General features: G+C 41.9%; 1 protein-coding gene across 1 annotated transcript in view; it reads right to left on the reverse strand.

The window, feature by feature from the left end:
* The window catches only part of LOC106583688 (vesicle-associated membrane protein-associated protein B), a 52,539-nt gene extending 35,186 nt beyond the window's left edge, over nucleotides 1–17,353 (reverse strand). The window contains exons 1-2 of the mRNA XM_014168183.2: nucleotides 17,057–17,353; nucleotides 4,378–4,530 (exon numbers count right to left, since the gene is read on the reverse strand). Coding sequence (XP_014023658.1) covers nucleotides 4,378–4,530; nucleotides 17,057–17,114 — 211 coding nt within the window. The 5' untranslated portion in view covers nucleotides 17,115–17,353. The remainder of the gene's footprint in view (nucleotides 1–4,377; nucleotides 4,531–17,056) is intronic.
* Nucleotides 17,354–23,241: the final 5,888 nt, after the last annotated feature.

Here is a 23,241-nt window from a genome sequence, read left to right on the forward strand (position 1 = left end):
AATTGCCATCATACAAACTGAGGCAGCAGACTGTGAAAATTAATATTTGTGTCATTCTCAAAACTTTTGGCCACGACTGTACATTCTAAAGACTGGATCAAGTGTTCTCTCACAGGGCATTAGTAAGACAAACCCACCGAAATGTCTGAGGTTTGGAAACCCTGTTACGCTGAAAGGAAACCTTTCTCAGCATGTTTGGCTTGCCTTATTTCTACTTATTTTACAGAGCATTCTTTTCCTGGAGGAAGTATGACACTTTTCGGAGACCCCACTTCAGAATCCAGACTTTCCCACAGTTGGTGAAGCTCTCCAGATAATTGAATGTCTGAGCACATATTTAGATGAGCATTGTGCATCAGGTACAATGGCACTACAATGGTTTTGGTTCTGATTTTGCTAACAAAACTCACTGGCTAAACGTTCGTCCAAAGTTTGGGCCACGACTGTACAGTATATACATATGAAGTGTGGGAACGGTATGAACAGTTAATTCGGAAAGTATTCAGACCCCTGGACCTTTTCCACATTTTGGTACATTACAGCCTTATTCTAAAATGGACTAAAAAGTTTCTTCCCCTCATCAATCTACACAAAGTACCCCATAATGACAAAGCAAAAAGAGATTTTTAAAAATGTTTTGCCCCCCCCCACCCCCCCAAAAAAAAGGTGAAATATCACATTTAGGTAAGTATTCAGACCCTTTACACAGAACCCAAACCGGCTGCGAGCGTGCGCCATCGTGCGCTATTGTGCATACATTTATTTTGTCCCCCTACACCAAACGCGATCATGACACGCAGGTTAAAATATCAAAACAAACTCTGAACCAATTACATTAATTTGGGGACAGGTCGAAAAGCATTAACCTGTTGGGGATAGGGGGCAGTATTTGCACGTCCGGAAAAAAAATGTACCCGATTTAATCTGGTTACTACTCCTGCCCAGTAACTAGAATATGCATATAATTGTTTGATTTGGATAGAAAATACCCTAAAGTTTCTAAAACTGTTTGAATGGTGTCTGTGAGTATAACAGAACTCATTTGGCAGGCCAAAACCTTAGAGGATTCTATATGGGAAGTGGCCTGTCTGACAAGTTGTTGTTCATCTTGGCTCTTTTTAGTTAAGACTGAGGATCTTTGCTATAACGTGACACTTCCTACGGCTCCCATAGGCTCTCAGAGCCCGGGAAAAAGCTGAATGATATCGAGGCAGCCTCTGGCTGAAACACATTATCGCTTTTGGCAAGTGGCCGATCAGAGTACTATGGGCTTAGGCGCGTGCCCGAGTCGACCCCATCCTTTATTTTCTTTCGTCTGTTTACCTAAATGCAGATTCCCGATCGGAATATTATCGCTTTTTTACGAGAAAAATGGCAAAAGTGGTTGACATGCTTCGAAGTACGGTAATGGAATATTTAGAAATTTCTTGTCACGAAATGCGCCATGCTCGTCACCCTTATTTACCCTTTTGGATAGTGTCTTGAACGCACAAACAAAACGCTGCTATTTGGATATAACGATGGATTATTTGGGACCAAACCAACATTTGTTATTGAAGTAGAAGTCCTGGGAGTGCATTCTGATGAAGAACACCAAAGGTAATAACATTTTTCTTATAGTATATCTGACTTTGGTGAGTGCTAAACTTGCTGGGTGTCTAAATAGCTAGCCCTGTGATGCCGGGCTATCTACTTAGAATATTGCAAAATGTGCTTTCACCGAAAAGCTATTTTAAAATCGGACATATCGAGTGCATAGAGGAGTTCTGTATCTATAATTCTTAAAATAATTGTTATGCTTTTTGTGAACGTTTATCGTGAGTAATTTAGTAAATTCACCGGAAGTTTGCGGGGGGTATGCTAGTTCTGAACGTCACATGCTAATGTAAAAAGCTGGTTTTTGATATAAATATGAACTTCATTGAACAAAACATGCATGTATTGTATAACATAATGTCCTAGGTGTGTCATCTGATGAAGATCATCAAAGGTTAGTGCTGCATTTAGCTGTCTTCTGGGTTTTTGTGACATTATATGCTAGCTTGAAAAATGGGTGTCTGATTATTTCTGGCTGGGTACTCTGCTGACATAATCTAATGTTTTGCTTTCGTTGTAAAGCCTTTTTGAAATCGGACAGTGTGGTTAGATTAATGAGAGTCTTGTCTTTAAAATGGTGTAAAATAGTCATATGTTTGAGAAATTGAAGTAATAGCATTTCTAAGGTATTTGAATAACGCGCCACAGGGTTCCACTGGCTGTTACGTAGGTGGGACGATTTCGTCCCGCCGGCCCTAGAGAAGTTAAACATGTATGGCAATTTAGCTAGTTAGCTTGCACTTGCTAGCTCATTTGTCCAATTTAGCTAGCTAATTTGTCCTGGGATATAAACATTGAGTTGTTATTTTACCTGAAATGCACAAGGTCCTCTACACCGACAATTAATCCACACATAAAACGGCCAACCGAATCGTTTCTAGTCATCTCTCCTCCTTCCAGGCTTTTTCATCTTTGAACTTATATGGTGATTGGCATCTACACTTTCATAGTATTACTACGACAACCGGCAAAACATTGTCTTTATACCCACGTGGGTCTTTATACCCACCAATGAGGAGATGGGATGTGGGTACCTGCTTCTATAAACTAATGAGGAGATGGGAGAGGCAGGACTTGCAGCGCGATCTGCATCAGAAATAGAAAGGAGTTCTATTTTAGCCCTTGGCAACACAGACGCTCGTTGGCGCGCGCGATGCAGTGTGGGTGCAATAATTGAATAACATGGATTTCTAAATTTATTTTGCGATGCGTCCGGTCAGCATGTTACTCAGTACTTTGTTGAAGCAGCGATTACACCCTCGAGTCTTCTTGGGTATGACGCTACAAGTTTGGCACACCTGTATTTGGGGAGTTTCTCCCATTCTCCTCTGCAGATCTTCTCAAGCTCGGTCAGGTTGGATGGGGAGCGTTGCTGCATAGCTATTTTCAGGTCTCTCCAGAGATGTTTGATCGGGTTCAAGTCCGGGCTCTGGCTGGGCCACTCAAGGACATTCAGAGACTTGTCCCGAAGCCACTCCTGCATTGTCTTGACTGTGTGCTTAGGGTCATTGTCCTGTTGGAAGGTGAACCTTCGCCCCAGTCTGATGTCTTGAGCGCTCTGGAGCAGGTTTTCAACAAGGATCTCTCTGTACTTTGCTCCGTTCATCTTTCCCTTGATCCAGACTAGTCTCCCAGTCCCTGCCACTGAAAAACATCCCCACAGCATGATGCTGCTACCACCCTGCTTCACTGTAGGGACGGTGCCAGGTTTCTTCCAGACATGACGCTTGGCATTCATGCCAAAGAATTCAATCTTGGTTTCATCAGACCAAATAATCTTGTTTCTCATGGCCAGTCCTTTAGGTGCCTTTTGACAAACTCCAAGCGGGCTGTCATGTGCGTTTTACTGAGCAGTGGCTTCCGTCTGGCCACTCTACCATTAAGGCCTGATTGGTGGAGTGCTGCAGAGGTGGTTGTCCTTCTGGAAGGTTCTCCCATCTCCACAGAGGAACGCTGGAGCTCTGTCAGAATGACCATCGGGTTCTTGGTCAAGGCCCTTCTCCCCCAATTGCTCAGTTTTACTGGGCGGGCAGCTTTAGGAAGAGTCTTGGTGGTTCTAAACTTCTTCCATTTAAGAATGATGGAGGCCACTGTGTTCATCGGGACCTTGAATGCTGCTGAAATATTTTGTTACCCTTACCCAGATCTGTGCCTCGACACAATCCTGTCTTGGAGCTCTACGGACAATTCCTTCGACCTCATGGTTTTTGCTCTGACATGCACTTTCAACTGTGGGACCTTTTATATAGACAGGTGTGTGCCTTTCCAAATCATGTCCAATCAATTGAATTTACCACAGGTGGACTCCAATCAAGTTGTAGAAACATCTCAAGGATGATCAATGGAAACAGCTACATTTCAAGTCTCATAGCAAAGGGTCTGAATACTTATTTAAATAAGGTGTCAGTTTAAATTTTTTATACATTTGCAAAACCTGTTTTCGCTTTGTCATTATGGGGTATGGTGTGTAGATTGAGGAAAATGTTTTATTTAATAGATTTTAGAATAAAGCTGTAACGTAACAAAATGTGGGAAAAGGGGTATGAATAGTTTCTGAATACACTGTAAACATGATTAAAGGGGCAGCAGTCTCTAAGGTGCATATGTTTCCTTACATTGAAAACAGTCTACGGACAAGGAGAGACTGCAATCCACACTTAGTTTTCCCTGGCCTGTTAGGGTTGCACAATTCCTCCAACAAGGATTTCTGAAAAACCTGGGAACATTGGGAAAGTTTCTGGAATTTTGCGACGAGATCCACAATATAATACGTAGGCCTACCTGAGACGTTGATTGAGGTGCCGGCGTCGAGGACGCCGCTGTTCGGCCGGACACAGTAACGGCGCGGGGCCGTCGTCTTGACTTTGAAGCACACATTCCTGTCTGTAGGGTTGGCGAGTTTTAGGGTGGTGTTGACCACATCCGAGAAGGGACCTGTGGAGGGAGAACAAGGTCCCAAAAAGGAAAAGGGTTAGAGAAGCTGGAGCCTCCATCTTTTTATTATTATTCGTTTTTTAATCAAACCTAAATATATACTGGGATTTAGACCGACAATAGGCGACTTCACAGACAACAGGCTTTACAGAGGTGGGCCTAAAAGGGACAATCTGCAGTTGCTACATAAATGTTTGGACTTAAATTAATGATGTACCCATTGATTCTTGAAGAAAATAACATTAATTATTAATGCCTCATGAGCATAGATCAACTGCATCAGGAACCCAAAATATAAGCTGTTTACCAGTGGAAGGGATGAACTTTGTTATTGCTTCAATTGCCGATTGGCCCTTTAAAAAGGTAGATTCAATAATGACATCATTCTACACAGTTGAGCAACTTCCTGATTAAAGAAATTAACAACAACACAATACAAATCTGGATTTTCCCAAAGGGGGCATGCGTCACAACTCCTTGCTTTGAGACAATGAGGGACAATGACGGGCTCAGCGACAAATCAGTTAGGTTTTAAAAGTAGACTATGCTGAAGACAGCCAGGCAGGTTACAGACACCTGGGGTTCCAATCACAAGGCTATCACATTCTATATCACCTGGGGTTCCAATCACAAGGCTATCACATTCCATACCCCCTGTGGTTCCAATCACAAGGTTATCACATTCCATACCCCCTGTGGTTCCAATCACAAGGTTATCACATTCCATACCCCCTGTGGTCCCAATCACAAGGTTATCACATTCCATACCCCCTGTGGTCCCAATCACAAGGTTATCACATTCCATACCCCCTGTGGTCCCAATCACAAGGCTATCACATTCCATACCCCCTGTGGTCCCAATCACAAGGCTATCACATTCCATACCCCCTGTGGTTCCAATCACAAGGTTATCACATTCCATACCCCCTGTGGTCCCAATCACAAGGCTATCACATTCCATACCCCCTGTGGTTCCAATCACAAGGTTATCACATTCCATACCCCCTGTGGTCCCAATCACAAGGCTATCAGCAGACAGACTAATGCATGTGAAAGCTGTGCAAACCGTAGAGAAAACATGGTGAGCTAATCAAATGAATGTTACTGAATCAGAACATCAAAAGGCATAAAAGCGGAGGTCCGTCACGTGCCGGATCGCCATTTCAGAATGAGGAAAAGGTTTGAAGAAAGAGAGGGAAGTTACAATGCAAAAATCAGGCTTAAGGCGATGCACATTACGTAACATAGAGGAACACATCCTAAGGACAACAAGTCTGAATACTAATCCAAGGTTGAGGAGGCCTACTTTTGGGCTATAGGGGGCCTATGCTTTTGAGTGGGGACATCTATGAACTGTATTAGCTAATGACCCACATCCAGACGTGTAGGCCTAGTCACTGAAAGGGCAGTAGGCCTAATTGATACCATCAAATTATTATCTGGAGCAAAGCTTCATCAACATGCGTTTGAGGTGTATGGACGTTGACACATTAGGTCAGATGCCAACACCAAAATAGAACCCCAGACTTTGGTTATAGCCTGAACCATAATAGAGTTGCCTCTACTAACCTCACTCTAGGGTCGTTCCATCTGATTTAAATCACTTCGACTGCACCCTTTTTGATTTGAACGAAACCTTCCATACATGTTTTGCCCATGGTAGAAGTGGTCAGAAAGGGACTTTTTGGACATGAATGCCAAAACACTCAGGAGGTTCTCAAAGTTGGCCCACGCCATGTCTTTATCACTGAAAAAGACAAACGGTTGAATTTGATATATTTTTAACGGCTTACAAACAGGGTTGTCAAACTATTCTTTGATTTCTTGAAAAAAAGTTTAATAACAAAATGACATTTTTTAACCTTAATTATCTAAAAACATGTAAATTCAGATTTTTCCCATTGTCACAAATGTTGTACTGTAGCTTAGACTCTTTCATATCATCTTAGGTGTTTGTGTTGTGCCAGCCATCGGTTGAGACACAGCATTCTCTTGAATACAGGGTGGCTGTCATGTCAATCATATATAATTCATAGAATGGACCTATCCTTCCAGACCACTGCAATTTAGCTGGTACACCATTGAAATATAAATTCAATTGAAACTTTAACTTACAATTTCTACCAGAAACATGGCCGTCGGTCCATCCGCCGTCGAATGTCAAATTGAATGGGAATATCTATTCTATTATCTATATTTATTATTTCAATAGGTTTCCTATGGAGGATTAACAGTTTAATTTATAACAATGGATATTCACACTTAAGTCAATATTCTCTGATGTGTGAACCTCCAACCATCTTTGTGGTACCACTTGAAAGTTTAAAAAAATATTTGACTCACATGACACCCACCCTGTATTCAAGAGTATGCTGTGTCTCAACCGATGGTGTGCACAACACAAACACCGCAGATTATGTAAAATAGGGTCTACGCTACAAGACATATGAAGATTACCATTTTTGTGAGTTCAATTTTATTTTTTAAAGCAAAAGAAAAAATTGTTTTATTAATTAAAAAGGTCCATTGCTATCTCAATATCAAATAATTTCTGGGTAACAATTGAGTACCTTACTGTGATTGTTTTTAATTAAAATGGTAAAAAACAAAAAACAAATAGCTTCTCAGCAAATAGCAATTTGGGAGTGGTCAGGGGAAAACTGAAAACGAGCTGTTATTACTCATTTTGTATAAGTAGAGCAGCTGATGCAATTAAGGCCATGGCTAATTTAGAAATATAATAATAATAATAATAATAAAATAACATGCCATTTAGAAGATGAGATGAAAGCATATATCATTGGGCCCTATGTCCAGTTGCAGTTCCATTAATTGCTTGGTTGTAGTGAATCAAGTCTTTGTAAAAAAAAACACACAAACAAAACACAAGAGTGGGCTTAGTATGAGGGCAGGTTTTATTTAACTTCCAAGAAAGGATTGGCTACCAGTATTACTGTCACTAATGGCTCTCGTTCTACAGAACTATAAAAAAGTGGCCATTAAACTGACAGCCTAGATTAAATATATAGTTAAGCCTACTAGGTTCAGCTCACAAAACATCTAAGAGGAGAAGGCATAGACCTTCTAGAGCAGCGTTTCCCAAACTTGGTCCTCGGTGACCCCAAGGGGTGAACCTTTTGGTTTTTGCCCTAACACTACACAGCTAATTCAAATGATCAAAGCTTGATGATTCGTTTATTGTTTGAATCTGCTGTGTAGTACTAGAGAAAAAACCAAAACATGCACCAAGTTTGGGAAACCCTGTTCTAGAGGATCTGGAAATAAATGACTTCAGTCCCACAGGGACAATAATTTGGTATTTTTAACCTATTAGGCCTATCAATAAGAAAAGAAGCCTAAACGTATACAACAGCCAGGGCCTAGTAGACCTATCTAAAGGAAAGCAGGGTTTGGAGGAAATAGGAACCTACTGGTCGGGGAAGGACGTAGCTGGCTGTGAGGGTCAACCAACCAGGTGTGGTGCAAATACATTTGTAAAATTTTTTGTAATTTATATATATATATTTTTTTAACTTTTAACCCTTTTTCTCCCCAATTTCATGATATCCAAATTGGTAGTTACAGTCTTGTCCCATTGCTGCAACTCCCGTACGGACTCGGGTGAGGCGAAGGTCGAGAGCCATGAGTCCTCTGAAACAGGACCCTGCCTAGCCGCACTGCTTCTTGACACACTGCTCGCATAACCCGGAAGCCAGCCGCACCAATGTGTCAGAGGAAACAGTGTCCAGCTGGCGACCGAAATCAGCTTGCAGACGCCCAGACCCACCACAAGGAGTCGCTTGAGCACGATGGGACATCCTGGCCGGCCAAACCCTCCCCTAACCCGGACGACGCTGGGCCAATTGTGCACCACCTCATGGATCTCCCGGTCACGGCCGGCTGTGACACAGCCTAGGATCGAACCCGGGTCTGTAGTGACGCCTCAAGCACTGCGATGCGTGCTTAGACCGCTGTGCCACTCGGGAGGGCCGTAGGCCTATATTTTTACAGCTTTATTTCATTTGGTCAAAACTGTGTGGAATACCTTGAATCACTGAGGGCTCCAATTACCTTCAATCTGCTTCTAATAATCTCTAATTGTCAAAATCTCTAAATAGCCTAGTCAAGGTAGGCTAATGGCTGTCCTTGAAGAACAAGAAGACATGAGGCACCAGGGGACTGGAAGGAACACTACTAGCCTCAAGTCACTGCAACCAACCATGGCCTGGTTTCCCAAAAGCATCTTAAGACTAAGTTCATCATTAGAACTAGAGGTCGACCAATTATGATTTATCAAAGCCGATACCGATTATTGGAGGACCAAAAAATTCCGATGCCGATTAATCGGCCGATTTTTTTGTGTTTATTTATTTGTAATAATGACAATTACAACAATACTGAATGAACACTTATTTTAACTTAATATAATACATTAATAAAATAAATTTAGCCTAAAATAAATAATGAAACATGTTCAATTTGGTTTAAATAATGCAAAAACAAAGTGTTGGAGAAGAAAGTAAAAGTGCAATATGTGCCATGTAAAAAAGCTAACGTTTAAGTTCCTTGCTCAGAACATATGAAAGCTGGTGGTTCCTTTTAACATGGGTCTTCAATATTCCCAGGTAGGATGTTTAGGTTGTAGTTATTATAGGAATTATAGGACTATTTCTCTCTATACGATTTGTATTTCATATACCTTTGACTATTGGATGTTCTTATAGGCACTTTAGTCTTGCCAGTGTAACAGTATAGCTTCCGTCCCTCTCCTCGCTCCTACCTGGGCTTGAACCAGGAACACATCGACAACAGCCACCCTCGAAGCAGCGTTACCCACGTAGAGGAAGGGGAAACAACTACTCCAAGTCTCAGAGCGAGTGACGTTTGAGACAATGAGGAACAATGACGCGCGCACCCGGCTAACTAGCTAGCCATTTCACATCGGTTACACCAGCCTAATCTCGGGAGTTGACAGGCTTGAAGTCATAAACAGCGCAATGCATTGCGAAGGGCTGTTTGAATGAATGCTTACGAGCCTGCTGCTGCCTACCAACGCTCAGTCAGACTGCTCTATCAAATCATAGACTTAATTATAACATATAACACACAGAAATACGAAAGGTCATTAATATGGTCGAATCCGGAAACTATCATCTCGAAAACAAAACGTTATTCCTGTTACATTGCACAATCTTCAATGTTATGTCATAATTACGTAAAATTCTGGCAAATTAGTTCACAACGAGCCAGGCAGCCCAAACTGTTGCATATACACTGACTCTGCGTGCAATGAACGCAAAATGACACAATTTCACCTGGTTAATATTGCCTGCTAACCTGGATTTCTTTTAGCTAAATATGCAGGTTTAAAAATATATACTTCTGTGTATTGATTTTAAGAAAGGCATTGATGTTTATGGTTAGGTACATTCGTGCAACGATTGTGCTTTTTTCGCAAATGCGCTTTTGTTAAATCATCCGTTGGCGAAGTCGGCTGTCTTTGATAGGAAGAAATAGTCTTCACAGTTCGCAACGAGCCAGGCAGCCCAAACTGCTGCATATACCTTGACTCTGTTTGCAAGAGAAGTGACACACTTTCCCTAGTTAAAAGAAATTCATGTTAGCAGGCAATATTAACTAAATATGCAGGTTTAAAAATATATACTTGTGTATTGATTTTAAGAAAGGCATTGATGTTTATGGTTGGAGCAACGTGTACCTAAGCGATTATATGCAACGCAGGACAGGCTAGATAAACTAGTAATATCATCAACCATGTGTAGTTAACTAGTGATGATCGATTGTTTTTTATAAGATTAGTTTAATGCTAGCTAGCAACTTACCTTAGCTTCTTACTGCATTCGCATAACCTCGTGGAGTGCAATGTAAAGCAGGTGGTTAGAGCGTTGGACTAGTTAACCGTAAGGTTGCAAGATTGAATCCCTGAGCTGACAAGGTAAAAATCTGTCGTTCTGCCCCTGAACAAGGCACTTAACCCACCGTTCCTAGGCCATCATTGAAAATAAGAATGTGTTCTTAACTGACTTGCCTAGTTAATAAAGGTTAAAAAAAGGTACAAAAATAAAATTTAGGCCAAATTGGCGTCCAAAAATACCCTAATTAAATCGGCCATTCCGATTAATCGGTCGACCTCTAATTAGAACCATCGTTAAATATCCAAGCGGTTTCCCAAAAACCATTGTTACTGAAATTGCACTTGAAAACGCTCGTTATTTACCAACTGCCTCAGACCACTCATAGAACAGCTAAGTGCGTTGTTAGATGCTTGTTTGCCCTTCCGCATCACTTTATTCACAAAAGATCTCAGCTAAACTTAAAATGAAGATCTTATCGTCTCTGTGACCGCTGATAACTTCAGATAATTGCCAAAGTCTTTGCAATTGTTACAAATACGCGAAGGATAAACATATGCTTCATAATAAAACTGAGATCTGAGGAAGGGTACCAAAACATTTCTGCAGCATTGAAGGTCCCGAAGAACACAGTGGCCTCCATCATTCTTAAATGAAAGAAGTTTGGAACCACCAAGACTCTTCCTAGAGCTGGCTGCCTGGCTAAACTGAACAAACGGGGGAGAAGGGCCTTGGTCAGAGAGGTGACCAAGAACCTGACTGCCATTAGGTACCGAGATGAGATCCTCAGACCCCTTGTGAGACCTGGCTGGAGTGTGTCAACAGTTCCTGCCAGAGGAAGGCATTGATGCTATGGACTGGCCCGCCCGTTCCCCAGACCTGAATCCAATTGAGCACATCTGGGACATCATGTCTCGCTCCATCCACCAACGCCACGTTGCACCACAGACTGTCCAGGAGTTGGCGGATGCTTTAGTCCAGGTCTGGGAGGAGATCCCTCAGGAGACCAGCCGCCACCTCATCAGGAGCATGCCCAGGCGTTGTAGGGAGGTCATACAGGCACGTGGAGACCACACACACTACTGAGCATCATTTTGACTTGTTTTAAGAACATTACATCAAAGTTGGATCAGCCTGTAGTGTGGTTTTCCACTTTAATTTTGAGTGTGACTCCAAATCCAGACCTCCATGGGTTGATAAATTGGATTTCCATTGATTATTTTTGTGTGATTTTGTTGTCAGCACATTCAACTATGTAAAGAAAAAAGTATTTAATAAGATTATTTCATTCATTCATTCAGATCTAGGATGTGTTATTTTAGTGTTCCCTTTATTTTTTTGAGCACTGTATTATTGGTCTCATGCTTCATAAACAACAGGTGTAGACTAACAGTGAAATGCTTACTTACCTTCCCAATAATGCAGAGAGAGAAAATAGAGAAATAATAGAAATGTAACAACATGTATTATTAAAAGTAATAATAAATACACAATGAGTAACAATGACTTTGGTATATACCCTGGGTACCAGTACTGAGTCGATGTGCATGGGTACGAGGCCAAGCCAAAGCCCGGACTTAAATCCCATTGGCAATCTGTGAAAGACTTGAAGATTGCTATTCACTGCCGCTCCCATCTAACTTAACAGAGCTTGAAACAATCTGCAAGGAAGAATGGGAAGAAAAAAATGCCCAAATCCAGATGTGCAAAGCTGATACAGACATACCCAAGGTGACTCAAAGCTGTAATCGCCTCCAAAAGGTGCTTCTACAAAGTATTGACTCAGGTGTAAATACTTATGTAAATGAGATATTTCTGTATTTCATTTTTCAATAAATGTGCAAAAATGTAATTAAGGGGTATTTTGTGTAGATGGCTATGGCTGAGAAAAAAGGGGGGGGGTCTATTTTGAAGGGCATTCACTCACCGCTCTAGAATGTAGTGAAAAAAAAAGGGTCAATTCAAGAGGATGCTACTAAATGATGCCAAACAGTTTCCATACTGTCAGTATTGTGTCTAAATGTAGTTATATGCCCTATGCCATTATGAATCAGAGTGAACTAATCATTAGATTCTCTACAACAGTATAACCTTAATATGCTTGTACTTAACAGCGTTGATTAAGTAAGAACGTTAGTTTGTTGTGACCATTGCTAGTATCTTGAACCATATATGGTAAAGACATAGGGTTTGGATTTTTATTTTATTTTTTATAAACATTGAATTAAATAATTGTATGGGTTAACACCCTACATTTTGAATTCAGGCTCTAACACAACAAAATGTGGAAGGGTTATGAATAATTTCTAAAGGCACTGTATGTACATGCAACTAGGAATGAAATGACTAGGCAACAGGATAGGTAATAAACAGTAGCAGCAACATTTGTGACAAGTTAAAAAAGTTAGTACAAAAATGGTCAATGTAGGTGGTTAAAAAGTTAACCAAACAGCTACCCGGACTAACAATTTAGCAGTCTTATGGCTTGGGGGTAGAAGCTGTTCAGGGTCCTGTTAGTTCCGCACTTGGTGCATCGGTACCACCCTCTATGACTTGGGTGGCTGAAGTCTTCAACACTTTTTAGGGCCTTCCTCTGACACCGCCTGGTACAGAGGTCCTGGATGGTAGGGAGCTTGGCCACAGTTATGTACTGGGCCATACGCACTACCCTCTGTAGTGCCTTGCGGTCAGGATGCCAAGCAGTTTCCATACCAAGCAATGATGCAGCTAGTCAAGACGCTATCAATAGTGCACTTGTATAACTTTTTGAGGATCTGAGGGCCCATGCCAAATCTTTTCAGCCTCCTGAGGGGGAAATGAACATTGTGGTGCCCTCTTCACAAATGTGTTAGTGTGTGTGGACCATGATAGATCCTTAGTGATGTGGACACCGAGAAACTTGAAGCTCTCGACCCTCACTACAGCCCGTCGATGTGAATGGGGGCGTGCATGGCCCTCCGTTTCCAGTAATCCACATTCAGCTCCTTCGTCTTGCTGACACACTTAGCCAACGTTCTCTGCATGCCGTGGTGTTTTGGGAAACGGCCTACATCTTCGGCCGCTGTAGGAACGATGCATTGTTAAAACACCCATAAGCCTAGGTTCCATCACTATCAAGAAACCGAGCTAGTCAGCTGTGCCTGAACCAAAACTATTTTCCTTCAGTTCTCCATCCCAGAAATAAGTAAATAGTAAGACAATTTGTTTTCAGCACTTTTATTTCCATGACTGATCAAAATGTGTGTTCTCATGGCTCTCTATTGACCCTCTGCAGCAGATATATGGTGAGCAAATATGTTTGGAATATCAATTCGCAATAAAATCGCAGTATTGAATTGCAATACATATAGAATCGTGAGAATCACAATACATATCATATTGGCACTTAAGTATTGCGATAATATCGTATTGTGAGGTCCCTGGCAATTACATTTAAGTCATTTAGCAGACGCTCTTATCCAGAGTGACTTACAGTAGTGAATGCATACATTTCATGCATTTTTTTTGTTGTTGTACTGGCCCCCCGTGGGAATCGAACCCACAGCCCTGGCGTTGCACACACCATGCTCTACCAACTGAGCCACAGGGAGGCCCTACTAGCTGGTATAGAGGAAGCCCTTGCGTTTGAGGGAAACAAAGGTGCACTGTGGATGGAAATGTGGAAGTGAGCTGCCTCGTAGTGTGAATTAGCACATAGACTAAGATAAGGTTTCAGCCCGCATATGTCCATAGCAACTGACACATCCCTTCGCACACTGAGCCAAGAGGCGCATTTTAAACCCTCACAACTGGTGGAACATCATTCAATGAAACGACTCATGCAGCTAACTACTGTAGCCTATACCTTATCTACAACAGCCTTGGGATGCTTTCCAACTGGCAGAAAAAAATACAGGCACAAAAAGAGAGTTCTGAAGGGCATATTTAATGCTGTTGTGTCATCTGAAAGGTTTGTTTTTGAGAAAGAGCAAGACTGTGTACCTTGAGTGTGCGGTTCCAAATTGATACTAATAAAGAATAAGGAGATTTATAAAGAACCCGAAAGGAACACAGCTGGATTTGTTGTCAACACAGGCCTGCCTTTCAATGGGCAATTTTAGTCTAAGAGACTAGGTGATTTGATTATCTGTCCAGTCAAAGACTTTAATTAGTAATTTAGGTGTTACCAAACAATGGAAAATGACTGGTTTACAAACCTCAGACTACTCCCCACTTGGCTATAAGTACAATATCACTACTAGTAGGAATTCAAAACTGCTTCAATTAAAAGTTTAGCTCAGATGTGTTGCAATGTTCTCGAAACATGGCCATAATTTCATGGTAACATATTGTAGGGTGTCCACCCACTCTGCTTTGTTGATGCAACTGCACCGCCCACAACCGCAAGACCCTCCTGCACAACGCATCACCGGGGGCAAACTACCTGCCCTCCAGGACACCTACAGCACCCGATGTCACAGGAAAGCCAAAAAGATCATCAAGGACAACAACCACCCGAGACACTGCCTGTTCACCCCGCTACCATCCAGAAGGCGAGGTCAGAACAGGTGCATCAACGTGGGGACCGAGAGACTGAAAAACAGCTTATCACAAGGCCTTCAGACTGTTAAACAGCCATCACTAACACAGAGAGTCTGCTGCCCACATAGACTTGAAATCATTGGCCACTTTAATAAATGGATCACTAGTCACTTTAATAATGCACTTGAATAAATGTTTCCATATCTTGCATTACTCATCTCATAAGATAAGATAATGAGAGAAAGCTGCTGATGCAGAACCAAATCTTAGAATTGCACCTATTCTAGTAGAATACCTTCCCCTGAAAAATACAAATAATATACATTTTGGGGGAAATTGATCCACGAACCTACAAAAGGGGCACTAGTTGCACATTCCTGCTCTATATTGACAATGATTTTGTAGGCCTGCTAGCACTGGGTTCCCCAACTTGTTAATGTTGAGGCCCCGTAAATAACAAAAACTACAATATCAGGCTTATATGAGAGAATACCTATGATTGTGATTTTACCTAACAGAAGTCTTGACATTTTAGTTATTTCTGTCACTTTGCTGAATACCCTGAAAGCCCCTTGCAGACCTCCTGGGGCCTATGAACCCCAGTTTGGGAACCCCTGTACTGGCCTGTGTGGCTTGGGATTTCCTTGAGGTAAACCTATTTCTCGTAGTTATCAATTAGTGGGCTCAGTTTGTTTGCAATGAGCCAAGACAAATAAAAGGGCTACCTTCACAACAAGCAGTGCAGTTTAAAGCTGCTTTAACTTTCCCTGGGACCCAACCAAATTCACATAGAAATGTGAGTTATAGATCTGTCTCTCATTGAACGCAAGTCTAAGAAGTGGTAGATCTGTTCTTTGTGCTCTATTTATGTTTCCCTTTCTTAAGTTTAGTTTTTGCATCGCTTACTTTCATTTTTGTAAACCAGCTTTAAAAACAGCTGAAAATACAATATTTGTGGTTATTGAAAATATATTTCACAGCAGTTTAGATGGTACAATGATTCTCTACACGTTGCTTGTTTTGTCACATAAACTGAAATTAGGTGAAGTACTAGAATTTTAGCAACCAGGAAATGACAGAGCAATTTCTGCATATTGCACCTTTAAGCAATGGATTATATTGGCTTGACAAGGCAATAGGGCATCTCAAATTACTTTGGAAAGACCCTATATATAATTCAACAAACACAGATGAAAGGCTATTTATTATTTTCTATCTCAAAAATGGCCTAATGTTACATTGTGATAATGCTTCAGGGAACGTAGCCTATTGAGTTGGGTCAATAAATGAATATTTAACTAACTTGACACATTGTAATTCTTAGGATGCCCAGTACAAAGTGTCCATATGGTATCCTGACCCATATTGCTGCTTTCCACACCTGGTCATGAACAACACTTGCCAACTGATGAGAAGAACCGCCAGATAGCTATATAGCTAACGTTAGCTAGTATTTAATGCCCAGTTCCATCTTGCAAACGGTTAGACTAACCGCTAGCTAGCTAATTACAGTAACTAGCTAGCTAGCAAACTAGACAAATTAGTTTACGTTAGCTACCTATCATGATGCTTGCAACATGCATGTTGGGGGGCAATCAGTTGCTATTCATTGTTAGCTCATAATTACACAGACATGATTGTCGTCGGGCATGAACGATAATAGCTGCATTCAACCAGTAATTGTATTTTGACATTGTGCTTGAAACATAGCTAGCACAATAATAAACAGACTGACTCGCCTAAATTACTGGAACGATATTGCACAATGCACGTAAAACATAACGCACTAACATTACTAGGCTAGCTACCAGCTAACTAGTTACCTTACGTTACTAGAAGGTCAACTCGACATTATTAGCAGTAAAGACTTGTCAGGGAGCTGCAGGAATAGCTAGCTAGCTAGCTAGCTAGCAAGCACAGGTTAATGTTCAGGAAAGGCTGTGTACGCTGCCAGAAAATATGCCAACCAGTCGTTTGAAATTATTCTCCTCCCTAGCTCACTGTTATTTTACAAATGAATGGGCATATGGCCCCCTCCTTATTAAATGGGCCTGTTACTAACTACCCCACTCACAAAAATGGCTCCCCCCTCCCTTCAGAGCTGGGCCCTCCCCTCCTCAGTAGTCTCTTACCTCGGAATTTCAGTTCGTGCTGTGGCTCCAAGAGCAGGACCTGATCTTGCCTGGCCATGTCCCAGCGGTTCCAAGGGGATAGCTCAATGTAAATCGTTTCCGTAGATTACTCCTGTTGTGGTGATGTTAGCTAGTGTTATCTTTAGAGTTATTATTATGCTAATTAGCTATGCGATTATCCTGTCCCCCGGTCAGTGCAAATAGCCAGGGAGCTACTAGCGGCGGTTGTGATGCAGCAAGAAAGGAGTGAGAGAGAGGCTTTGTGCAACGTCACAGCCCCTGCATAGCCACTCAACGAGGAGTGAAGAGGTGATGCGAGACGGAGTCCGGGCAAAGCTTGGGAGTTGGGACACCTAAGCCTGGGAGGGAGGGACAGGTGTCTCATGGTCATCAATCTTTCTCAGGACCTTCTTATGTATCATGTTATCACAGTGTTATGGCCTCTTATAATTACTGCCATACATCATGCATTTCTAACGACCTATAATGTAATTCCTGTTAATCCTGTACAGTTTCAGGCAAGTGCAAATTGACAACAATAACAAAAAAATCACTTTGATAAAGTATTGACCCAATAAAAGGATATACATTTGTTTCTGTAGACCATATCTGCAAAAGTGGGAAAAGTCCCAGTCCCAATACACAGCCCTGTTGTGCACCTATTCATGTATCACCCTGTCACTTTATAACATGCATGTGACACACAGGTTTACTTGAAATAACTAACATGATTGACCCCAGTGCTGGAGTGTTGAGGTTGTCAGGTGAACGTTCTGCATCCTCAGCACTATTCAAAGTGCAGCATGGAATCCTATCCCAGTGATACACATGCCTGAAGTGTCATGTATTACACACACACACACACACACACACACACACACACAATATATATATATATATATATATATATATATATATATATATATAAATAAATAACCAGAAGGCTAACTGTCACTGGTGCAAGAGGACCAATTACATAACACCACTGTCATTTTATCTCCCTGACACATAAGCACACAGCCTCCAAGGTACCTCTGGTCCAAGTCGTTAGTACCTGTACCTCTTAACTTAGAAGGGGAATGTGCACCAACACCCTGGACCAGAGATATTCACAGCCCAGCCCAGCAGACAGTATCCCACTCACACACACACCTTCCTTCAATATTTTTATTTATTTATTAGTAAACTGCTTGACAATTCCCTTTTAGACATTCAACAAACACTGCTAACACATTTCAGACTCTTGTTTTGTTATTGTTTACAGTCAATATGACAAGTATGAAAGCTAAATATGACAAAGAGGTGGTGGAGTTACTATACATGTGTAGATCTATGCCTGGTCTAGCATCTCAGACAATGTAACATACATTATATTCAACCTTACAGGCTAAATAGTCATTGATTTGTGTGCATGTTTGGTGGCATCTACATCGAATAAGACAATTCACATAATGTGTTGCTGCAAAATCTCTCAGGACCAGCCTAAGACTGTTGGTATTTTTCCCAAAAATGATTACTGCAACTGGTTGTCTTTCTATGATAGGCCCTTAGCACTCTAATGCTGCATATATGTCAAATTCAGTAACTTTATCTTATCACACACCAGACATAAATCAGTAACACTTAGACATTACACTGTTGTTATTTATGTTACAAATATCTACATTTCCAACTGTTAAGCATTAGAACAAATGTGAGCAATGGAATTGTGATGTGTGTTATTGAAATTACATTTTAAATGTCACAGAGAAGAAGCTGCCTCATCTTCTACAAAGAGAGAGAGCAAAATAAAAAGTCATACTGTAAAATAATGATTGCTGGAATACAAAGGCATATGATGCAATGCCATTACAAAGGCTATGAAAGAAGTTGATTTACTCAAACAAACAGTACAAGACGTATTGGGACTTGTCTGGTTAATATTTTTTCAGATAGGTTTGCTGCAGAAAAAAGGTAATTACAATGGCGGCAAAATAATCAGCAATAATATACCTAAAAGTTAAGGTACACAAATATTTCATCTGAAAGTGCAGTTGTAAAGTACTAGAAATACATTTCCCTTTTTAATAAATGCACTGTCCTGGCTAACTACGATATCATTTCAAGTGGAAATCATTGAGGAACACTTAAAAGCCACAACCATAAACATTGTATTTTTTAAAGGCCTTTTGAATAATTGATGATCAGAAGCTCAAAACGTAATCAATCACTAAAAGTAACATGTAAGCATATTATAGCTCGTCACCAAGCTCAGGACCCTGGGACTGAACACCTCCCTATGCAACTGAATCCTGGACTTCTTGACAGACTGACATCAGGTGGTGAGGTTAGGCAACAACACACCCAACAAGCTGACCCTCAACACAGGGCCCCCCCCCCCAACTGTGTGTGCTTAGCCCCCTCCTGTACTCATTGCTCGCCTCCAACTCCATCATCAAGTTTGCTAACGACACGACTGTGGTCTGCCTGATCACCAATGACGATGAGACAGCCTACAGCAGCGCTTCCCAAACTCGGTCCTTGGGACCCCAAGGGGTGCACATTCTGGTTTTTGCCCTAACACTACACAGCTGATTTAAATGATCAAAACTTGATTATCAAAATAATCAACTAATCAGCTGTGCAGTGCTAGGGCAAAAACCAAAACTTGCACCCCTTGTGGTCCCAAGGACCGCATTTGGGAAACCCTACAGGGAAGAGGTCAGCACAACAACCTCGCCCTAAATGTCAGCAAGACCAATGAGCTGATCTTGGAATTCAGGAAAGAGGGGCCCCATCAACGGGACTGCAGTGAAGAGGGTCAAGAGCTTCAAGTTCCTGTGTCTACATCACTGAAGACTTATCATTGTCCTCCTACAACAGCATAGTCGTAAAGAAGGCACCGCAGTGCCTCTTCTCCCTCTGGAGGCTGAAATGATTTGGCATAGCCCATCAGATCCTTAGGAACTTTTACAGCTGCACCATCGAGAACATCCTGACTGGTTGTATAAGCGTCTGATATAGCAACTACACCGCCCTCGACCGGAAGGCCCTACAGAGGGTGGTACGGACCGTTCCAGCTCATCATTGCGGGTGAGCTCCCAGCCATCCAGGACGTACATGCCAGGCGGTGACTGAGAAGATGATACTGGTCCATCAAGGCTCAGACAAACAGACATCATCAGCTTCTAACCCCTGGCCATGTGTTTTCTTTATTACACTGAACAAAAATATAAACGCAACATGTAAAGTGTTGGTCCCATGTTTCATGAGCTGAAATAAAAGATCGCAGATTTTCCATATGCACGAGAAGTTTATATCTCAAATTTTGTGCAGAAATTTGTCTACATTCCTGTTAGTGAGCATTTCTCATTTGCCAAGATAATCCATACACCTGACAGGTGTGGCATATCAAGAAGCTGATTAAACAGCATTATCATTACACAAGTGCAACTTGTTCTGGGGACAAAAGGCCACTTAAATGTGCAGTTTTGTCACAACACAATGCCACAGATGTCTCAAATTGAGGGAGCTTGCAATTGGCATGCTGACTGCGGGGATATCTACCAGAACTGTTGCCAGAGAATTTAATGTTAATTTCACTACCATATGCCGCCTCCTTCATTTTAGAGAATTTGGCAGTACGTCCAACCAGCCTCACAACCACAGACCACCTGTAACCACGCCAGCCCAGGACCTCCACATCCAGCTTCTTCACCTGCGGGATTGACGGGGGGGGCTTGCTGAGGAGTATTTCTGTCTGCAATAAAGCACTTCGGTGGGGAAAAAGAAAAAAAACTTCTTCCGACTGGCTGGACCTGGTTCCCAAGTGGGTGGGCCTATGCCCTCCCAGGCTCACCCATGGCTGTGTCCCTAACCAGTCATGTGAAATCCATAGATTATGGCCTAATGAATTTATTTCAATTGACTGATTTCCTTATAACTGTAACTCAGTAAAATCGTTGCGTTTATATTTTTTGTTCAGTATATACACACACACACACACACACACACACACACATATAAAAAAATGAGTTATACTATTTTGATATTGATTACTGCACTGTTGGGTAGAGCGTGCAAGTCAAGCTTTTCACTGTACTTGTGCATGTGACAAAACTTTAAACTAGATCTTCTTGATCCCTAAAAATTCTTGTCACATTTTAGTAACCCTTGCCATAAAGACAATTATTGCACTGACATGGTTGTTAAAAAAAATATCCTGAAGAACATTACAGTCAACCCTGCTATTAACACACCTCCCCATCAGCACTGATTATAATGGAAAAGACAAAAGCCCCTTTAAGACAACTTCACCTCAAGAGACCCACTCTGAAACACAATTATCCCTCCTATCCCTTAAAAAGTGTGCAATTGTGTACTCCTCCCCGCTCATTTAAAAGCGTTGGGTTAGATTGGTGTCCACTGTATACAGAGAGAGTCTTTCCATCATATTTCTTAAACCAGTAATTTCCTTTAAATCCATGAAAGGAAGTGGACAAATGCACACATTACGAGAAAGGACAGACAATTCAGAGGCAGGCTGGCCAGTCTACAGCTCGAGGCAGGCTGGCCAGTCTACAGCTCGAGGCAGGCTGGCCAGTCTACAGCTCGAGGCAGGCTGGCCAGTCTACAGCTCGAGGCAGGCTGGCCAGTCTACAGCTCGAGGCAGGCTGGCCAGTCTACAGCTCGAGGCAGGCTGGCCAGTCTACAGCTCGAGGCAGGCTGGCCAGTCTACAGCTCGAGGCAGGCTGGCCAGTCTACAGCTCGAGGCAGGCTGGCCAGTCTACAGCTAGAGGCAGGCTGGCCAGACTACAGCTAGAGGCAGGCTGGCCAGACTACAGCTAGAGGTGGGGGGGGGGGGGGCAGTCTTCAACTGGTGTTAAATGTGGCCCATTCACGTGTTTTCGGCAAGAGGGAAAGACACTAGGAGGAAATCAAAAGGAAAGGGGAACAATTACATGGACCGCTCTGTGCTAGGCATTATCCCTAAATTGCCTGTCAAATGGCAATAGGTCAAGAACTAAAATGTGAGACTTTACATTACTGTACTACACAGAGGAGCAATTTAAGACAACAGCGTGAACACGTTGCTCAGTGTTCCTTCATCGCTTCTCTTTGTATTTTTGGACAAGGTGTTCCAGATCCACACCATATTCAAGCTTTCCTTAATTGCTTGCTTCACAGCGTAGTGAAGGCAGCCAGCAGCAGAAAGAAGGAGCAAGGGGAACGAATGGAACAGATCCCCGGAGTAGAGCCCATCATTTGGAATTGAAAAGAGAGCACGGTTCATCAGCGGGTCAGCATGTCAATGGAAAGCTGTGCCTGGTTCTCTGCGGGAAACCTTTTCTTTAGAAAGATCTAAAGAGTGTCGACTTGTTCTTCTTAGAACAAGTCCAGTTTCCAGATATGGTCCTTTTTTTATCTCTGGCCAGGTAGTAAAACTATGTTGGACGTGCGAGCCAGTGCTTATTCTGTAAAGGAATGAGAAAAAGAACGATGAAACATTTTTTTTTTAAAGGGACAATTAAAGAATTGGCAGGACCTCACAAAATCACTCTCCTGTAAAACGGTCATAACAAAACAAAAAAAAAAAACTGTGAGGGATCGCAGACGGACGGGGTTGCCAACTAACACAAACAGTTAAAATGCAATTTCAAAAACATTGAAATGCAATGAACACTGTAAAAGGGCTGGCAGTATACTCCAAGCACTCCGGGGAAATAAATTAATTTACAGAATTTCAGCGATTGGCTCATTTTAGCAACTATTAAAGTGGAAAATGTGAGCAGTTATCATAACCGCACACTTGGTGACTGCTAGTCTTGTCAGCACTCAAACAGCCTGGCCCTCAAAGAGACGAGGCCTTAAAATGACTCCTTTTCGGTGGTAACCATCAACCAGCCAAGTTACCATCCCCTTTATCAAACCCATTTTCCATCCAAAGTGTCAAGGCTAAAGCAGTCACTGAGAGACAACGATATTGACGAGCACTGAAATTGTAATGGAGAAACAACATGATAAAAAAAGACCACATTACTCCTATTAGGGATTTTCATTACCGTTTCTCAAACGGTTTGGCAAACACCTGCCTTGGCCCTGTGCTGCAAAGCACTGTGTGAGGGTCATTAAAAAGTAACAGACTACACAACTACACTTCCCATCACGCACCTCTGACTCATCTACCTGGTTCACAAGAGTTAGAG

This window comes from Salmo salar, chromosome ssa22, assembly GCF_905237065.1.
Source record: "Salmo salar chromosome ssa22, Ssal_v3.1, whole genome shotgun sequence".
In the NCBI taxonomy this organism is placed as follows: domain Eukaryota; kingdom Metazoa; phylum Chordata; class Actinopteri; order Salmoniformes; family Salmonidae; genus Salmo; species Salmo salar.